At 53.0% G+C, this 19,948-nt stretch overlaps 2 protein-coding genes across 2 annotated transcripts in view; both read left to right on the forward strand.

Moving 5' to 3' along the window:
* Positions 1-421: 421 nt before the first annotated feature.
* LOC123368284 (integrin alpha-L-like) overlaps positions 422-19,948 on the forward strand; it is a 43,658-nt gene continuing 24,131 nt past the window's right edge. Inside the window, exons 1-2 of the mRNA XM_045012943.1 lie at positions 422-576; positions 8,319-9,227. Coding sequence (XP_044868878.1) covers positions 9,164-9,227 — 64 coding nt within the window. The 5' untranslated portion in view covers positions 422-576; positions 8,319-9,163. The remainder of the gene's footprint in view (positions 577-8,318; positions 9,228-19,948) is intronic.
* Positions 2,539-5,836, forward strand: LOC123368358 (zinc finger protein 79-like). The gene is made up of 2 exons (XM_045013121.1): positions 2,539-5,299; positions 5,699-5,836. Exon 1 carries the CDS (start codon positions 3,846-3,848, stop codon positions 4,626-4,628), a length of 783 nt encoding a protein of 260 aa, XP_044869056.1. The 5' UTR covers positions 2,539-3,845; the 3' UTR covers positions 4,629-5,299; positions 5,699-5,836.

Here is a 19,948-nt window from a genome sequence, read left to right on the forward strand (position 1 = left end):
TCTGTGTTCTCCGCCCCAGGGAATCTGCACCAGTCCGCTGAGCTCCCCCCACGCTGGCTCCTCGGGGTCCCAGCTGAACCCCAAAACCAAGACCTGGTGCCACGGCGGGCTTGGATGGGCACTGGGGCAGGGCCACCACCCCGGTGAGACTGGGGGATCGGAAGATGGGGCAAGAGGAGCCAACGGATGGGCATGTGGGTATGCTGGGGATGGGGGGGGGCAGGGGTCTCCCCGAAGGTGTAGGGAATGGTGCATCCCCCACAGGAGGGATCCGTATCCCCCTTCTCTCCAGCCCAGCCCTCCCGGGGGACCCTGCATCCCTCCGCCCCGCGCAGAGCCTTTCCCTGCTGCTGGCGCCGCCAGGCCGGGCTATCCACAGCGGATCTTCCCGGAGCGGAGCCGTCCGCGGGGTTGCAATAGCGCAGGGACCTTCCTGTCCAACCCCCTGCCTGCACCCTGGGCTGGAGACTCCGGCACCACCTGCTGCCCACGGGGCCGGAGCCCCCGTCTGCAAGGAGACCCCCGCCCCCGGGAACCAACCAATAACCCGCCCCACCCCGTGCGCTGCGGCCGGCGGTGAGTGGGGGCGCACGGGAGGGAGGGAAACAGCCGCCGAGGCAGGAAATCGCTGCCTGGAGGAAGCGGCCGCAGGGCCGCGGGGGCGCTGAGCCGAAGGGTGGGGGCTGGGAGCGGAGGACCCCCCCCCCAGACAGCTCTAGGGCAGTACTGGGGGAGGCGGGACTGTGCAGCTGAGCCCAGCAGCCCCGCCCCGCAGCGAGCCCCCGGGACACCGCTGGAGGTTGAGGTTTGTACCACTTCCTTGGAGCAAAGTTACTGACCCCAGGCAGAGAAGAGGAGACGTGCGCCGAGATCTGTCCCCCCCCACTCCACCCCCAGCACTCAGGGGTGCTGGGAGAATTTGTGTGAGAGCCACTGAACCAAACTGTCAACCCCAGATCGGCTAGAAACCACCCCCTAGTCCCAGCACCTCTGCCGCTCTGTGCGCAGCACTGACATGGCACGAAAAGGGTTAACGCGCCGTGTGGTTTCAAGGCCCTTAGGTGATCTTTGCAAGATGAGTTCTACTGCGAAGTGTGACTCATGCCTCAAAACACCTCTTCCCTGCGTCATAGGTCAGAGCAGTAACACGTTAACAGCCCTCACTGTGCCAGAACTTGGGTTGGGGGGCGGGGGTTGGGTGAGATTATAAATGTAGATGACAGAGGCACTAGTGTTGATGGAAGATAGACTTCTGGGAGGTAGTCACATTGGTACGGCATGACATTTTGAATAAAAACTAGACCGATGTAAAATTAACCTGGCGCACATGAGAGGGACCAAAAGCCGGCTAAGGGATGGGTGTGAAAATGTAACTATAAATGGGAAATCATCAAGTGGGTGTATTTCTAGCGGGGTTCCACCACAGGGATCGGTTCATGGCCCCCCACTATGTAACATTTGTATTGATGGCCTGGAAGGAAACATAAAACAGTCACTGATAAAGTTTGCAGACAACACACAAACTGGGAGAGTATCAGAGGGGTAGCCGTGTTAGTCTGGTTCTGTAGAAGCAGCAAAGAATCCTGTGGCACCTTATAGACTAACAGACGTTTTGCAGCATGAGCTTTCGTGGGTGAATACCCACTTCTTCGGATGCAAGACATCTGGGAGAAGCGATGGATAACGAGGAGGACAGAGCGAGCTGGATTGCTTGGTAGACTGGGTGGAAGCGAACAATCTGTTTCAATATGGGTGAAAGTAACACTCAACACTTACTGGAGTAGGAGGCGGGGCCTCTGGTGGAGGGGGCGGGGCTGGGGGGGTCAGCATCCCCCAGCCAGCCCCTCCACGCTGCCTGGCCCGCGTCGCCTGGGGCAATTTAAATCGCTGGCCCCGGGGCAGCTGCTCCTTTTGCCCTCAAAGCAGGGTCCTTTGCCACTGCGGGGCTTTAACGTCAGCTGCATACGGGCCGGTACGAGCAGCCACCTTTTACCAATACGCCGGACCTTGGCCCGTACCAGCTTACTTTCACCCCTGGCTAGATGTGAATGTGTAGAAACAATGTAGATGATGCTTATAACTTTACCCTGGGAAGCAATGCCTCTGAAGACTTGGGGGTCATGGCCGATAATCAGCTGACCATGAGCTCCCCATGTGATGCGGTGGCCGAAAGGGTTAAGACATCATTTAGTTGGTGTTGGTCCTGCTTTGAGCAGGGGGTTGGACTAAATGACCTCCTGAGGTCTCTTCCCACCCGAATCGTCTATGATTCTATGCATAAGCGGATGCATATGCAGCGGTATCGTGAGTAGGAGTAGAGTGGTTACTTCACTTCTATATTTGGCACTGGTGTGACCACTGCCGGAGCACTGTGTGTTCCATTCTTGTGTCCACAATTCAAGAAGGATGTTGATACGTTGGCGAGAGGGTTCAGAAAAGAGTCACGAGAATGATTAAAGGATTAAGAAACAGGCTTTATAGTGATAGATTCCAGGAGCTCAGTCTATTTAGTTTAACAGGGAGAAGGTTAAGGGGTGACTTGATTCAATCTTTAAGCACCTGCAGGAACAAATATTTGATAATGGGTTTTTCAATGGAGTAGCCAAATATGTAAGACAATCCCATGATTGCAAGTTGAAGCTAGACAAATTCAGACTGGAAATAAAACATCCGTTTTTACAGTGAGGGTAATTAACAACTGGAAGATTTTAGCAGGGGTCGTGGTGGATTCTCCATCACTGGCAATTTTAAAACCGATGGGATGTTTTTGTGTAAAAGATCCGCTCTAGGAATTATTTTAGGAAAGTTCTTTGGCCTGTGTTAAGCGGGAGTTCACAACAGATGATCCCAACGGCCTCTTTTGGCCTTAGAATCTATGAATTGTGCTGGGTGGTGCACAGATCCTGACTAAGATCTGGGCCCCCACTGTGCACAGACCTAGTCTGAGATCAAGCCCCATTGTCCCAGACACCACACAGACCCCTACCAAGATCAGGGTCCCGCATTGTGGCGGTGGCTGCATAGACCGTGACCGAGATCAGGACCTCCATTCCACTAAGGAGCTGCACAGACACACAGCGAAAGACCGTCCCTGCTCTGAAGAGCTCACAGTCTAAATAGACAAAGGCAGGAGTATTATCCCCATTTTACAGATGGGGAAACTGAGGCCCAGAGAGATGCAGTGACTCACCCAGACAGTCTGTAGCAGAGTTCGGAACTGAACCCAGATTTCCTGAGTCACAGCCTAGTGCCTGAGCCTCGAGTCTGGCCATTTAGATGAGCCCGAGGAAGTGTAACAACAAACAGTAAATGCTAGTTAGCCATCAATTTGCAGCTGGTGCCCTGTACTCAAAGCATGCATTACTCCTGACTCCCATCCCTCCTGCCTGACCCCTGGCTCAGATAGGCCACTGCAGCAAAACCGCCCCCTCCTCTCCCCTCAGGGAAGGGTTTGGGTGGTTTCATTTCCTGCCCATGAGGTTTTCTGCTCAGGGACAAACTCCTTTGCCTCCCCGTCTCTCCCCAGCACAGGGAAGAAGCCCCAGCGGGATTTTCTCTCTCTCCCAGCAGGAAGGGCCTGCAGGAGCAGAGTCGCAGGGGAGGTCCCAGAGGCTCAAGTGGGGAGATGCTGGCAGGTGACAGGGCAGGATGGCAGCAGGGGGAAGAGAGGACGGGGCAGTGCTGGAAAAGGCCTGTGTCTGTGCAGCTCCAGGGGAGATCAGAGCTTGGATCTGAGTCATATTGTGTGTGGTTCATTCTCTCTCTCCCAGCAAGTGCCGGGACGGGAGTGAAAACGAGGAGGAGCCGGGGCAGTCTCGGGAAGAGGTGTGGCCAGAACCCCACAAATGTCCCTCTTGCCACCCGAGCTGGGGGAGCCACTGACCATCTGCAGCCAGTGCGGGAAGAGCTACAGCCTGAGCACCCAGTTCCTGCGGCACCAGCGGACCCACGTCCGTGAAAAACCCTTCAAGTGCGACGAGTGCGGGAAGAGCTTCATGGACAGCTCGGCCCTGCTCACGCACCGGCGTGTCCACACCGGGGAGCGGCCCTACCGCTGCGCCGACTGTGGCCGGAGCTTCAACCGCAGCTCCCAGCTCTCCGCCCACTGCCGGGCTCACCTGGGCGTCAGGCCCTTCCAGTGCCCTGACTGTGGGAAGAGCTTCTTGGACAGTTCCTCTCTGATCATCCACCAGCGCATCCACACCGGAGAGAAACCCTACAGGTGCCCCGAGTGCGGGCGCAGCTTCAGCCGCAGCTCCAACCTCCTCCGGCATCAGCGTCTCCATGCCAGGGAGCAGCCCTTCAAGTGCCCCCAGTGCGGGAGGAGCTTCCGGGATGGCTCGGGTCTGGCTCAGCACGAGGGGTCCCACCTGAAAGCTAAGACGTACCAGTGCACCCAGTGTGGGAAGGGTTTCAGCCAGAGCGCCACCCTCATTAGGCATCAGAGAATTCACACCGGGGAGCGGCCCTACACCTGCTCTGAGTGCGGGAAGAGCTTCAGCCAGAGCTCCACCCTCTTCCGACATCGGAGGATTCACACAGGCGAAAGGCCCTACAAGTGTCCCCAGTGTGGGAAAAGCTTCATCGAGAGCTCGGCCCTGATCCAGCATCAGAGAAATCACACGTGACAGAGGCTACTAGGGGAGTGCATCCGTTGGAAGTCAACCATTGGCCAGTATCAGAGTGGTGCTGGTAGGAGCAGGTGCCTGGAATATCATGGATTAATTGGCGGGAGGAAACATCAACCATTGGCCAATGTCAACGTGGTATTGGCATGACAGCATGGCTGGAACATCGTAGATTAATTGGCTGGAGGAGAACATCAACTATTGACCAATATCACCATGGTGTTGTTGTGCATTTGTGTCTGGAATATCATAGATTCATCAGATGGATGAGAATGTCAACAACTGGCCAATGTCAACATGGCTTTGGTGTGAGAAGTGTGCCTGAATTATCACAAATTAATCAACGGGAGGAGGTCAACCATTGGCCGATGTCAACATGGTTTTGGTGTGAGAATGTGGCTGGATTATCGTAGATAAATCAACCCGAGGCGAAGATCAACCATTGGCCAATGTCAACATGGTTTTGATGTGAGAATGTGGCTGGACTATCATAGATAAATTGACTGGAATTTTCAAATGACCCTAATGGTGTGACCAGGTTCGAAATCCCCCCTTGGAAATCCCAACCATAGGTGTGGAAGGCCAGGAAGAACCATTACTATCACCCAGCCTGTCCTTGTGCCTAGCACGATGATATACTGACGTTCAGGAGGTGCGGAGTCTGCTCAGTGGTAATTGTACTTTCCTGTCTCTGTACGAATTGTCTTTTCCACGGTCTGTTTGACGTGGTATTTAACAAGGTGAAACAGCATTTCCCAAAACAAGACCCCATCATTTCTGCCATGTAAATGGACCAAATGTCAGTGTTCAAAGTGACCTGCAGAGGGGGAGGAGGGGAAATTAAGGCAGCGTTTGGGCCCCTTTTCTTTATTTTTTATGAAAAAAGTCTGGCCCTTTTATTTTTTTTTAAATTCTGCTTGATTTGGGTGTGTCCCACAGTAAAGCTGTGTCTACACACAACATTTGTAGCTCTTTCACTACACCGGTCTAGTTACAGTAGCGTGGGCTCAGTTATACTGTTAGGAAGGGAACATTTTTGTATTATTGCTGTTCATTTCTATTTACCATAGTGCCTAGGAATCCTTGGTGTGGACCAAAACCCCATGGTGCTTGGTGCTGTACAAACGCGGAACAAGACGTCAGTCCCTGCCCCAGAAACCGTACAATCTAAGTCCAAAACAAGAGACCACCGATGGATACAGACGGAATGATGGTGGAGTACAAGGAAACAATGGGACAGTACTGGTCAGCGTGACTGACTGTGGTCTCAGCTCCAGCCGTCTCACCACTGTCAAGTTTTTGGTAGGACTGATGGCATAGGAGGGATTTGAAGGAGGAGGATGTTTAAGGGGGAGCCCCCTCCCCGGCGTGAGGGTTCAGCAGGGGAGAAAGCACAAAGGGGCTGGTTCGAAAATGTTAATCCAATCTGGGTTGAACAATGGTCAGTGATGGAGAGTCCACCACGACCCTTGGAGAGTGGTTCTTATGCTTAATTATTATCCTCACAAAACTTTGCTCCTTAGTTCCAGTCTGAATTTGTCTAGCTTCAACCTCCAGCCATTAGATTTTGTTATGCAATGTAACTGTATCAGTAAAAAAAAAAAAAAAAATCACACCCTGACCAACAAAGCTCTGCTGGTAAAAGACCTAGGGGAGACTAATACTGGTGAAAAAGTCCCCTTGTAGGGTGACCAAATGTCCTGATTTTATAGGGACAGTCCCAATTTTTGGGTCTTTTTCTTATCTAGGCTCCTATTACCCCCCACCCCCGTCCCGATTTTTCACACTTGCTGTCTGGTCACCCTGGCCTGTTGTTGGAATAGCTTATTCTGGCCGGGGAACAAGCCAAGCTATCAGAACTCTTTTGGTGGTATAAGCGATGTCTCCACTAGGGGGCTTGCTGATATAACTATCCTGCTATAACAGGGGTTCTCAGACATTTTTTGCCGGGACGGGGACCCTCTTTGAAAATATTTCCGGCTGTGATGACCTCCCCAAAAAAAGCGATGCCCCCCCATACCATGCCATCCGTCCTTCTGCGCTGCTGCTGGCAACAGCACTGCCTTCAGGCCTGCAGCCACCGCTCTCGCGACCCCCCGACAATAGTCTTGTGGCCCCCTTTTGGGCCAGGAGCCCCCAGTTTGAGAAACTCTGTGCTATAAACTATAAACCCAAAGAAAAGCTCTGGGTAAGCGCGTCTCTCTTACCAACAGAAGTTGGTCCATTAAAAGATATTACAGAACCTCACCCACCTGGTCTCTGATCTCTTGGGACCAGCCCGGCTACCACAACACTGCGTAAGCTACACGGAAAGGTCTTTCTAGTGTAGACGAGACCCAACGCTGTGCAGCTAGACCATGGGGGGAGGGGTTTAGGAGTCTACTCCGTCCATGCTCCTGTAGCAGAGACGTGTTCTGTTAGATCGGGGTGGCCAACCTGCGTCTCCGAAGCCACATGCGGCTCTTCAGAAGTTAATATGTGGCTCCTGGTATAGGCACCGACTCCGGGTCTGGAGCTACAGTCGCCAACTTTCCAATGGGCCAGGGGGAGCTCACTGCTGAACCTCTGGCTCTGCCACAGGCCCGGCCCCCACTCCACCCCTTCCCGCCCCTCCCCTGAGCCTGCCGTGCCCTCGCTCCTCTCCCTCCCCACTGGAGTCTCCTGCACGCCACAAAACAGGTGCGAGAATGGAGGGGGAGGGGCTGCTGGTATGCGGGAGGGGCTGGGAGCAGGGGGGCAGGGAGCTGATGGAGGGCTGCTGATGTATTACTGTGGCTCTTTGACAATGTACATTGGTAAATTCTGGCTCCTTCTCGGGTTCAGGTTGGTCACCCCTGTGTTAGACCAACAAGGCCCAGTGTTCAATCATTCCGTTGGTCATAGGCGTCGACTCCGTGGGTGCTCCGGGGCTGGAGCACCCACAGGGAAAAATTGGTGGGTGCTCTGCACCCACCGGCATCTCCCCGCCCCCCCCCCGCCCCAGCTTACCTCCACCTCCGCTCCGCCTCCTCCCCTGAGCGTGCCACGTGCCCACTTTTCCCCCCTAGCTCCCAGCGCTTGTGCCGCAAAACAGCTGTTTCACGCTACCGGGAGGGAGGGGGGAGGAGGGGGAATGCGACGCGCTCAGGGAAGAGGCGGGACCGGGGCAGGGATTTGGGGAAGGGGTCCAATAGGGGCAGGGAGGGGGTGGAGTTGGGGCGGGGCCAGGGGTGAGGGAGCACGAGCACCCACCGGCACCGGGGAAAGTAGAGGCTTATGCCATTGGCTGTGGCAGTGCAGGTGGGGTAGGGGACTATTCCCTTGGGGTTATTGACCATCTCCCAAGGGAAATCCAGCAGCAGGTGCTGTTAGTGGGGCTGGCCGCATGGTTACAGGCCTGCTCTGGGGAAGTGAGGGGGTTGGGAGATTCATAACTTTAAGTCTACAGTAGATTCCTTGTGAGACACAGCTGGTGGGGGGGCGTTGGGGCTGTTTATAGAGGGATCTCTCGCCTGTGCTGAGATGCAGCAGCTTCTGGAGTGGAGCGTGGGCATGTTTACCAGGAACCCTGCACAATGCTTTAGGAGGGAAGTGAAAGAGAATCCTGTAGTCGACGCCACAACTGGAGGGGGATGGGGGGTATGGGGCATAACGGGAAATGAAATGAATTACCCAACTGGGGTGCTATTTTTATTGCTGTTTGTATCACAGGAGCAGCCAGGGGCTTTAACTGAGCTCAGACGCCCATTGTGCTGCCCGGACACACAGTGAGACAGTCCCTGCCCCCAGGAACGGAAAGGCTCTGGGCAGAGCAAGGAGCGTTTTTCAGATGGGGAGACGAAGGCTCAGAGGCTTGGTGACCTGACCAAGGTTCCCCAGGAGCTAACAGCAGAGCCAGGAAATGAACGCAGGTCTCCAGCACAAGGCCCTGGCCCCCTCCTGGTTCTGCCAGCAGGCTGCGGGGTCACTCACGCCCCGATGCTGGGGGGGAAGGTCTGGGCTCAGTTTCTTCCATTCAGCCCATCACAGTGGGATCTCTTGGCGTCAACAGGCACAACCCCTACTCCCAAAGCCAGGGCACCCCAGCACCACAGTTTACACGTAGGCCCCCCTTTTCCAGTCGGGGTCCCCTGACACGACACCCCCCACCCCCATCCCGAACCTGCTGCTCGGAGGACACCTGACCCAAACAAGGCATGATTTTCTGACCCTCCCCCACCAGATGTTTCGAGTTTTGTCACTGGAAAGGAGCCCGATGAGCGGAAGGAAATGCTGTCGCTCGGCAGATGCTTCTGTGCTCCTCTCCCCCTCCCCCGCAGGCCCGCTGCTGACCCCGCCCCCGTGGGAAAAGCGGGTGATAGAAATCTGCATAATCATTTCCCCAAAACTCTGTTTCCAGCACCTCGAGCTGGCTGCTCCCCCCTCCGCCTCCACCCCGTTGCTGTCTCGACGACGGGCTAGTGAGCCCGCCCGGCCGGATTTCTCCCTTTGCCATCATGCCCCGCGCCATCTAACACCACAGCTCCCCGGGCATCCATCACGCGCCAGATCCCGACATGGCCAGGACCCCATGTGCCTTCCCTCTGCTGCTGCTGCTGCTGCTCGGGCCGCCTCTCCAAGGTGTGTTGAATTGAGGGTGCCAGGTTTGCTCAATCTGAGCCCCATTCTGGGTGCATGTGGAAGGCCCAGGGGTGGAGGGTGTCTGGACTCAAAGCACCCGGTGGGGCAGCGGATTGACGGGGGAGGCAGCCGGGCTGAGAGGTTGGTTTGGCACCAGCCCCAGGGGATGGCGTAGGTTTGGTGAAGACGGTGATGGGGACGGAAAGAACCAACCGTGGGCACCGCCGTTGGTTTGTGGGTTCCTCTCACTCCAGCAGCTGGCCTCGGGAGGGTGGGCGGCCGCACTGATTGGAAAGGAAGGGGCGACGAGAGAGAAGCAGACCCATTAGAAATGTCCTGGCTGCCGGGCAGCATCTGGTGTGTCTATAAAGGGAGGGCAGTGTGGTTGATGCCAGGCTCCAGTTGTTAGACACGCCCTAGGCTGGACTCCCTTGGTCGTGAGAGTGGCCCCAGGCTGGGTGCCTTCGGCCACGGGCGATGTCCCGGGCCAGATGCCCTCAGCTGTCAGTGTCACCCCAGAGCAGAGGCCTTCTGTCCTTAGCGATGCCCCTGTGAGCGACTCAGAGTACAATCCAGTACAATGAGTAGCTGCGTCACCCCTGCCCTGTAATCTAGGGTGCCCGTTACACTGCTTTCCTGCTGTCGCCGCCTGGACACACTCACAAACCGCCTCGCGCATGCAAATCACTCCCAGCTAGGTCTGTGTTTGCTGCAGCCAGCCAGCCTCTCCCTGGCTTTTACCAGCCTTGGTTATACTGTAGGGTGATCCCAATTCACTCCCAATCTCAGCTTTCCTCTCAGAAATCTATGTCCCGTACTGCTCAGCCCTCTCCTGAACAATACACGTTTATATTAAGTCTGTCATTCTCTGAATAGAAATAATACGCACACATCTTGTTACCCCAAATGGAGTTTCCCTAACACTTCAGTTTAAACACCCTGGATTGGATAAAGCAATAAAACAAGTTTATTAACTACCAAGAGAGAGATTTTAAGTGAGTACAAGTAATGAGTAGGGCCCTACCAAATTCATGGCCCATTTTGGTCAATTTCACGGTCATAGGATTGAAAAAATCATAAATTTCATTATTTCAGATATTTAACTCTGAAATTTCACAGTGTTGTAATTGTAGGAGTCCCGACCCAAAAAGGAATTATGTGCGCGCGCGTGTGTGTGTGTGTCGTGGGGGGGGGGGTCTCACGAGGTTATTCCAAGGAGGGTCACTCTATTGCTACCCTTACTTCTGCGCTGCTGCTGGCGGCGGCGCTGCCTTCAGGGCTGGGCGTCTGGAGAGCGGCGGCTGCTGGCCGGGAGCCCAGCTCTGAAGGCAGAGCTGTCGCCAGCAGCAGCACAGAAGTAAGGATGGCAGGTTGCCACCTTACTTCTGCGCTGCTGCTGCCTGCAGAGCTGGGCCCTCGATCTGGGCCACCCCTATTTCTGCGGTGCTGCTGGCGGGGCGCCGCCTTCAGAGCTAGGTGGCCGAACAACAGCCACCGCTCTTTGGCTGCCCAGCTCTGAAGGCAGCAGCACAGAAGTACCCTCCCAAAAATAACCTTGTGACCCCCCCCTGCACTGCCCTTTTGGGGCAAAAATGAAGGGGGGTAGTTAAACAGAAAGGAAAAGGTACAGTGACTAGAGCAAAATCCCTGCAAGCTCCGTGGACCTTCAAAGACACCATACTAGAGGCCCAACTTAAATGTATACCCCAAATTAAAAAACCACAATAAAATAACTAAAAAAGAGCCACCGTGCTTAACAACCATGTAAAAGAAGCAGTGAGAGATAAAAAGGCAGCTTTCAAAAAGTGGAAGTCAAATCCTAGTGAGGTGAATAGAAAGGAGCATAAACACTGCCAAATTAAGTGTAAAAATGTAATAAAAGCCAAAGAGGAGTTTGAAGAACGGCTAGCCAAAAACTCCAAAGGTAATAACAAAATGTTTTTTAAGTACATCAGAAGCAGGAAGCCTGCTAAACAACCAGTGGGGCCCCTCGATGATTGAGATACAAAAGGAGCGCTTAAAGATTATAAAGTCATTGTGGGGAAACTAAATGAATTCTTTGCTTCAGTCTTCATTGCTGAGGATGTTAGGGAGACTCCCAAACCTGAGCTGTCCTCCGTAGGTGACAAATCTGAGGAATTGTCACAGATTGAAGTGTGATTAGAGGAGATTTTGGATTTAATTGATAAACTTAACAGTAACAAGTCACCAGGGCCAGATGGCATTCACCCAAGAGCTCTGAAAGTACTCCAGTGTGAAATTGCGGAACTATTAACTAGGGTTTGTAACCTGTCCTTTATATCAGGTTCTGTACCCAATGACTGGAAGATAGCTAATGTAACGCCAATATTTAAAAAGGGCTCTAGAGGTGATCCTGGCAACTACAGACCAGTAAGTCTAACATCAGTACTGGGCAAATCAGTTGAAACAACGGTAAAGAATAAAATTGTCAGACATATAGAAAAACATAAATTGTTGGGCAAAAGTCAGCATGGTTTCTGTAAAGGGAAATCATGTCTTACTAATCTATTAGAGTTCTTTGAAGGGGTCAACAAACATGTGGACAAGGGGGATCCAGTGGACATAGTGTACTTAGATTTCCAGAAAGCCTTTGACAAGGTCCCTCACCAAAGGCTCTTACGTAAATTAAGTTGTCATGGGATAAGAGGGAAGATCCTTTCATGGGTTGAGAACTGGTTAAAAGACAGGGAACAAAGGGTAGGAATAAATGGCAACTTTTCAGAATGGAGAGGGGTAACTAGTGGTGTTCCCCAAGGGTCAGTCCTAGGACCAATCCTATTCAACTTCTTCATAAATGATCTGGAAAAAGGGGTAAACAGTGAGGTGGCAAAGTTTGCAGACGATACTAAACTGCTCAAGATAGTTAAGACCAAAGCAGACTTAAGAATTTCAAAAAGATCTCCCAAAACTAAGTGATTAGGCAACAAAATGGCAAATGAAATTTAAAATGGATAAATGTAAAGTAATGCACATTGGAAAAAATAACCTCAACTATACATACAATATGATGGGGGCTAATTTAGCTACAACGAGTCAGGAAAAAGATCTTGGAGTCATCGTGGATAGTTCTCTGAAGACGTCCACACAGTGTGCAGCAGCAGTCAAAAAAGCAAACAGGATGTTAGGAATCATTAAAAAGGGGATAGAGAATAAGACTGAGAATATATTATTGCCCTTCTATAAATCCATGGTACGCCCACATCTTGAATACTGCATACAGATGTGGTCTCCTCATCTCAAAAAAGATATACTGGCATTAGAAAAGGTTCAGAGCAGGGCAACTAAAATGATTAGGGGTTTGGAATGGGTCCCATATGAGGAGAGATTAAGGCGGCTAGGACTTTTCAGCTTGGAAAAGAGGAGACTAAGGGAGATATGATAGAGGTCTATAAAATCATGAGTGGTGTGGAGAAAGTGAATGAGGAAAAGTTATTTACTTGTTCCCATAATATAAGAACTAGGGGCCACCAAATGAAATTAATGGGCAACAAGACAAATAAAAGGAAGTTCTTCTTCACACAGCGCACAGTCAACTTGTGGAACTCCTTGCCTGAGGAGGTTGTGAAGGCTAGGACTATAACAGGGTTTAAAAGAGAACTAGATAATTTCATAGAGGTTAAGTCCATTAATGGCTATTAGCCAGGATGGGTAAGAATGGTGTCCCTAGCCTCTGTTTGTGAGAGGGTGGAGATGGATGGCAGGAGAGAGATCACTTGATCATTGCCTGTTAGGTTCACTCCCTCTGGGGCACCTGGCATTGGCCACTGTCATCAGACAGGATACTGGGCTAGATGGACCTTTAGTCTGACCCAGTACGGCCGTTCTTATGTTCTTATGTAGGACCCCCAATTTGAGAAATGCTTGTCTGCCCCATGAAATCTGTGTAGTACAGGGTAGAAGCACACACACACACAAAAACAGATTTCATAGTGAGAGATCAGATTTCACAGTCTGTGAAATCTCATAGCTAGTAATGAGGCATAAACATCAGAAATAGTTACAAGAAACAAAGCTCGAATGCAACTGGTGCCTAACTTAACACACTGTTAAATTCAAAGCAGAGTTTTCTCATCACATACTCTCAGCAGTCTTGCTGACCAAACTTCTTAGGTCAGGACCTCATCTCCAGTTCGATGGCCTTGTGGTGCAGTGAATCAATGGATGTAGAGAGTGTCAGTGTCAGTCTCCCACTTGGAAAGAGTGTGTGTGTGTGTGTGTGTGTGTGTGTGTGTGTGTGTGTGTGTGTGTGTGTGTGTGTGTGTGTGTGTGTGTGTGTGTGTGTGTGTGTGTGTGTGTGTGTGTGTGTGAGAGAGAGAGAGAGAGAGAGAGAGTGTCTGTAGGGAAGGATGCTCCCCGCTGCTTTTCCTCACCTGTTGGAGCTTCTTTTCATAGAATCATAGAATATCAGGATTGGAAGGGACCTCAGGAGGTATCTAGTCCAACCCCCTGCTCAAAGCAGGACCAATTCCCAGCCAGGCCTTTGTCAAGCCAGGCCTTAAAAACTTCTAAGGATGGAGATTCCCGCACCTCCCTAGGTAACCCATTCCAGTGCTTCACCACCCTCCTAGTGAAATAGTGTTTCCTAATATCCAACCTAAACCTCCCCCACTGCAACTTGAGACTATTACTCTTTTTTCTGTCATCTGGCGCCACTGAGAACAGTCTAGACCCATCCTCTTTGGAACCCCCCTTCAGGTAGTTCAAATGGGGGAAGACCACATTTTACAGTCCGGGACGCATTTTTCATAGCTGTGAATTTGGTAGGGCCCTAGTAATGAAGCATAAACATCAGAAATGGTTACAAGAAACAAAGTTCAAGTTCCCCCTCATTCTTCTCTTCTGCAGACTAAACAATCTGAGTTCCCTCAGCCTCTCCTCATAAGTCATGTGCTCCAGCCCCCTAATCATTTTTGTTGCCCTCCGCTGGACTCCCTCCAATTTTTCCACATCCTTCTTGTAGTCTGGGGCCCAAAACTGGATGCAATACTCCAGATGAGGCCTCACCAATGCTGAATAGAGGGGAATGATCACGTCCCTCCATCTGCTGGAAATGCTTCTACTTATACAGCCCAAAATGCTGTTAGCCTTCTTGGCAACAAGGGCACACTGCTGACTCATATCCAGCTTCTCGGCCACTGTAACCCCTAGGTCCTTTTCTGCAGAACTGCTGCCTAGCCATTCGGTCCCTAGTCTGTAGCAGTGCATGGGATTCTTCTATCCTAAATGCAGGACTCTGCACTTGTCCTTGTTGAACGTCATCAGGTTTCTTTTGGCCCAATCCTGTAATTTGTCTAGGTCCGTCTGAATCCTATGGGTAGGGATTTCCCTTCCTGCTTGATGTCTCAGGTTTGTTTCCCTTCCTGCTTGATGTCTCTGTTTACTGCATAAATGCAAATTAAGCCGAGCACTCTTTCCTTTGTCTGAGACAGGCCTATTTGCCACCTCCGTTTGCAATACGTGTTCAGAACGCCATACAGTGGAATCTTATACCCTCACTTATAATTTTGCCACACTCATTTTATCAGGACAATGACCAGCAAATTATGAGATTTCAAATGTTACCGCACAATGCATACGTTGCACAAAGCTTATTATAATAGGGTGTAGGGGGTGGGCATAAGGGTACGTTCTGTCCCAGCCCCCAGCCGGAAGCCTTCAGTCATCAGCGTTGCTCCAAACTGGATGCCCTTGGTCGATAGAGATATGCCGGCCTGGACACCCTCGATTGTTAGAGACACCCTGGGCTGGGTGCCCTTGGTATTAGTGACAGCCTAGGCCAGACGCCCTTGTTAATTTCAGCCATCCTGGGCTGGATGCCCTCAATCATTAGTGATGCCCCAGGCTGGACACCTGCAACTTTGTCATTTTACCCAGTCCGTTATTCCCTAAACACTGGCCAACTTTTCCATCCTTTTTAGTGTGTGTTTGGGGCACTGGGCTCCCCTCCTGCCAGCAAAACCTCCAATCTAGCCACTGTGGCTGCTCAGACGGGAAACTGCTGCACCTGGGGACAGCTCAGATCGCAGGCTGGGTTTTCTCTCAGGCCCCTGAGTGTGTGCGGCTCCCTCTAGGCAGGGGGGCCCGGCCCTGAGCAGCCTGTGAACCCCAGGGATCACGGGGCACAAGGGCAAATCTTCCCACACCCCGAATCTACCCTGGGGAGTCAGCAGGTTAAGCTGATGAATGGACTCCTCTTCCGAAAGGTCCAGCCCCCGTCTAGCTCGCCTGCCTGCCGCAGTCCCCACTGGCGTACCTGCTGCACGGCGTCCGCCCCCAATCCTGCTCCCACGAATGCCCCCACCAGTGCTCCCTCCCCATTGCGGGAACCCCTCCCCCCCCGCCACCCCGACTAACACCCCTAATCTGTGATCCCTCCCCATTGTGTGAATCCCTCCCCCCCGGCACCCTGACAGGCACCCCGAATCTGTGATCCCTCCCCCACCACCCCGACTAGCACCCCTAACCTGTGATCCCTCCCCATTGTGTGAATCCCTCCCCCACCACCCCGACTAGCACCCCTAATCTGTGCTCCCTCCCCATTGCGGGAACCCCTCCCCCCGGCACCCCGACAGGCACCCCGAATCTGTGATCCCTCCCCCACCACCCCGACTAGCACCCCTAATCTGTGATCCCTCCCCATTGCAGGAACCCCTCCCCCACCACCCCGACAAGCACCCCGAATCTGTGATCCCTCCCCATTGTGTGAATCCCTCCCCCCGCCACCCCGACAAGCACCCCTAATCTGTGATCCCTCCCCATTGTGTGAATCCCTCCCCTGCCACCCTGACAAGCACCCCGAATCTGTGATCCCTCCCCCTTGCAGAACCCCTGCCCCCTGACTAGCACCCCCAATCTGTGATCCCTCCCCATTGCGGGGACTCCCCCTCTAAGGGCACATCTTCACTGGCAACTTTAAAGTGCTGTCGCAGCCCCGATGCTTCAGCAGCACTTTAACGTGCCTTGTGTCGTCGCGGCCGAGCGCTGGGAGCGAGATCTCGCAGCGCTCTAAAAAAACCCACCTCCGCGAGGGGCGTAGCTCCTGTCTACACTGGCGCTTTTCAGCGCTGAAACGTGCAGCGCTCGGGGGGTGTTTTTTCACACACCCCCCCCGAACGAGAAAGTTGCAGCGCCATAAAGTGCCAGTGGAGACAAGCCCTGTGACTCTTACCTCTCCAGCCTTCAGATTACCTGGGTTCTTTGTGCCCTTGGGCCGACAGCTGTGCAGTGTTGTCAATTCACAATATTTGGCGTTTCACATAAAACCCCAGCTGCCAGAGACATGCTTAGATGCGAATCGCCCGGTCGTATTTTCAAACACAGTGCGCCTCTCCGGCCCTTGTCTGGGGGAGAGACACGAGCAACAGGAACTCTTGCCGGCTTGGAAATCAAATAAGGAAAACCACAAATTTGTCATTGTAAAAAAAACCAACAACAAAAAACCCCCACCCAAGATATCTGAAGCCAATCTTATGATTTCAGGGGACTTGGTGTATGATTTTTTGAGTGCTTGGGATTGGCAATGCGGCGGCAGGGCCCTAGAGGTTAAAATGAAAAAAAAAACACCTCAGCTCTCTGTCAGATTGTACTCAGATAATTAAAAACTGTTATTTCCTTGTGGCCTGTGGTTTGGAGTGTGTGAAGAAAGCGCACAAGCAGAACCTCTGCTTTCTCCACACTGACTTCCTGTAGCAGCACTGGGGCAAACAGGGTGGGGGGCTGGGAGCCAGGACTCCTGGGTTCTGTCCCCAGCTCTGGAAGAGGAGTGGGGGCTAGTGGGTCGTAGCCCGGGGGGCTGGGAGTCGGGATGCCTGAGTTCTACCCCTGTTTTGTCTCCCATTGGCCTGCGATGGAATGAAAATGCCTTGCAAGGCCACATCTCTCCGTGCAGCGGCGCAGTTGTACCGATGCACTGGTGAAGATGCTCCATCCCAGTGGCTCTACAGCCTTTCCAGGCGCCTGGACCCCTCTCAGGAGTCGGGTTTATCTTGCATACCCCAAGTTTCACCTCCGCCTAAAAACGACTGGCTTACAAAACCGGCCGTAAACGTACCGAAGTGTCGTAGCCACACTAGTAGTGAACAACGGCTGCCTTGCTCATTTTGACCATATAATTATAAAATAAAGCCACTGGCGTATAAATTTTGCCCTTCCATTTCAGGGTATAGAGAAGCCACTGTCTGTGTGACCTGTTAGTTTGTACCGACTTCGCTGGTGTTTTTTATGTAGCCTCTTGTAAAACTAGGCAAAGCTCCAGATGAGGTGCTGTACCGCCTGGAAGACCTCTGTGTACCCTCAGGGGTATGCGTACCCCTGGTTGCGCACCACTGTCCCCTTGTCATTAAAAGCCCACCTCTGCAAGCGGCAGACTCACACCCCGGAGTGACATAAGTTATGCCAACTGAGGCTGTGGTGTAGACAGTTGCTTCTACCATAGACTAACCTGTTGCTTGTTTCATACGCCAGCTTTCGACATAGCAGGGCCTCTTCCTCTTTCAGTTCTTAGCACCTGCAGCTAGGAACCCAGCTGGGGCCGGGGGCAGGCGGTTAACGCAGAGGAGAGCACTTAGAAATGCGAGGGAGCGTAGGGGGCTTAGAAAGACGCATTATAGTGGGGCAGTGAGAGCACCGGAGCGAAGGCTCAGAGAGCCTGCAGCTTGACAGCTGATTTCTCTAAATGCTCTAAAATCCCCAGACCGACTGGATTTGGCTTGAAAACTGCTCAGCCCCGAGGGCTGCGGGGCAGGGATAATGGTCTAGGGGTGTGTGTGGGTGAGGGGGGGTTTCTAATGTTTTGGGGGCTCGAACGCTGCCCAGACTGAGTGCACCTGGAGCCGTGATCTCTGCCAGCATGCTGGGTAAAAGGTGGCTCTTTAATCCCTTGAGATCGTCAGTACAAGGCACTTGCTGTCTTGTGGCTTTTGAAGCTCTTTGAAGCTCAGGGGTTGGGAGTTGGAGGCTCTTTGTACACTACAGCGTGTGTCGGTGCAGCGTACGTCACTGCGGGGGCTGGAGCAGCGAAGCAGACGGGAGAGCTCGTTCCCATCAGTTTAGAGCAGTAGATTAGAGAGATTACAGCGGAGGAGCTGCGCCGCTATGAGCTCTCTGGGGTAACCGTAGCCTGAGTCGGGCTGGGGGAGCAGTCTGAGGACCACACGGTGTGTGCACTAGCTGTTCTTAGTCTGCGGGGTGGGGGCGCCTAATGGAAGTTTGGCTTGTTTAAGAGCTGGTATTTCAAAGTCCACACGCAGATTGATATTTTATTCCAGTAAATTTACTGACAACCACCTTCATGAGCTCAGGGTTAAGGTGGCCCGGGGCTGTCTCATGCCCTTCCAGAATGCTGAGTTCAGCAAAGCACAACCTCCGAAAACCAGGAAATACAGAGTTAATACATAACCTTAACTCTGCCCTCTTTGAGTCATACCCCAACATCATGGGTGGTGGGTAACATAGGCATGGGAAGGCTGTGCCTCCCCAAACAGCCTGGCATGACCCCGCCCACGCTCCTTCCCCAGGGTCCCTCCTGCCTGCTTCAGTTCCCTTCCCGCCAGCGCTCTTCTGAGGACGAGAGGCTGGGGCAGGCAGGCTGGGGCTGGTGCACACAAGGCCCAGGGCTGGGGGAGCTCCGGAGTTGGGGCTGGGGGGTGCTCCGGCTGTACCACCCACCCAGTGCTGTGGCTGAGGGAACTCTGGCCGTGCTGCCCACCTGGCACTGGGGGCGTGTTGGGGGGACAGCGGCTGTGGGGTGTGTGTGCTCCTGGCTCGGGGGGAGGGGAAAGAAGGATGAGAGGGGCGGGGCCACAGGCAGAGGGGGAGGGGATGGGGACTAGCGTCCCCCAACGGTGCAGTCACCCATCACCCATGCCCAACATGCTCATAACACACACGCTGACCAGGAGCTCCCTACCCCTGCCCTACGCTCACTTAGCCTGGTCCACAGAAAGAAATGCCCCCCGCCCATCCCCCATCTGCTAGATTTTGCAACCCCTTTAGCCCCCCTGTCACCTTCATGCGCATGGTGCCGTCCGGCACTCTGCTTTCACTTAGCCTCCGTTAAACCCACAGAGCCCGCTCACCTCCCACCTCGCTGCTGACAAGCCCCAGGGCGAGGAGACCCCTGTGCCTGCTACTGACACAGCCTACACCCCGCAGGGCTGAAACGACTGGATCTCCCAAGACACACGTACACGGGGTCAGGGAGAGGGGCTCGCAATTCCTCCCCTCCCACCCAGATCAGCTTATACCATCACAGCTCTGCCAAGCTGCTCCAACTAATCCCTCCGTCATTCAGCAGAGCTACTCCTAGTACAGGGACTGCAGCTGCAGTGTCTGCAGATCATAGAATCATAGACTGCAGCATATTCTCCTCTGCCAATGGGACTCGTCTTGGTGGCTTTACTGAGTGAGAGGCCTGTCTCTTGGAGAGTCATCGGGAGGTTTGGGAGATGCTATCCACTCTCTCACCTGAGAGCAGCTCATGTTTCGTTGGCTTAGCAGCATGGGGGCAAGGTGAGCCTAACACTGGGTCTGGTACTTCAAAGTTAACGTGTGCTCTTGTTTTGACATAACTTGATCTTATCTCATTGCACTGATGAGCAGTGTATATAGAATAAGGTCAGGAATATTTTGTTTTGTCTCTAGAGCTTTCTGTAAAGCATGCAGGTATCTGAGAGGACTTAGAATCACAGAATCATAGAATA

This window comes from Mauremys mutica, chromosome 4 (genome assembly GCF_020497125.1).
Source record: "Mauremys mutica isolate MM-2020 ecotype Southern chromosome 4, ASM2049712v1, whole genome shotgun sequence".
In the NCBI taxonomy this organism is placed as follows: Eukaryota; Metazoa; Chordata; order Testudines; family Geoemydidae; genus Mauremys; species Mauremys mutica.

Bases quoted from the DNA above. Each gene is read 5' to 3' on its own strand.
- LOC123368358 (XM_045013121.1), top strand. From the start codon at position 3,846: ATGTCCCTCTTGCCACCCGAGCTGGGGGAGCCACTGACCATCTGCAGC.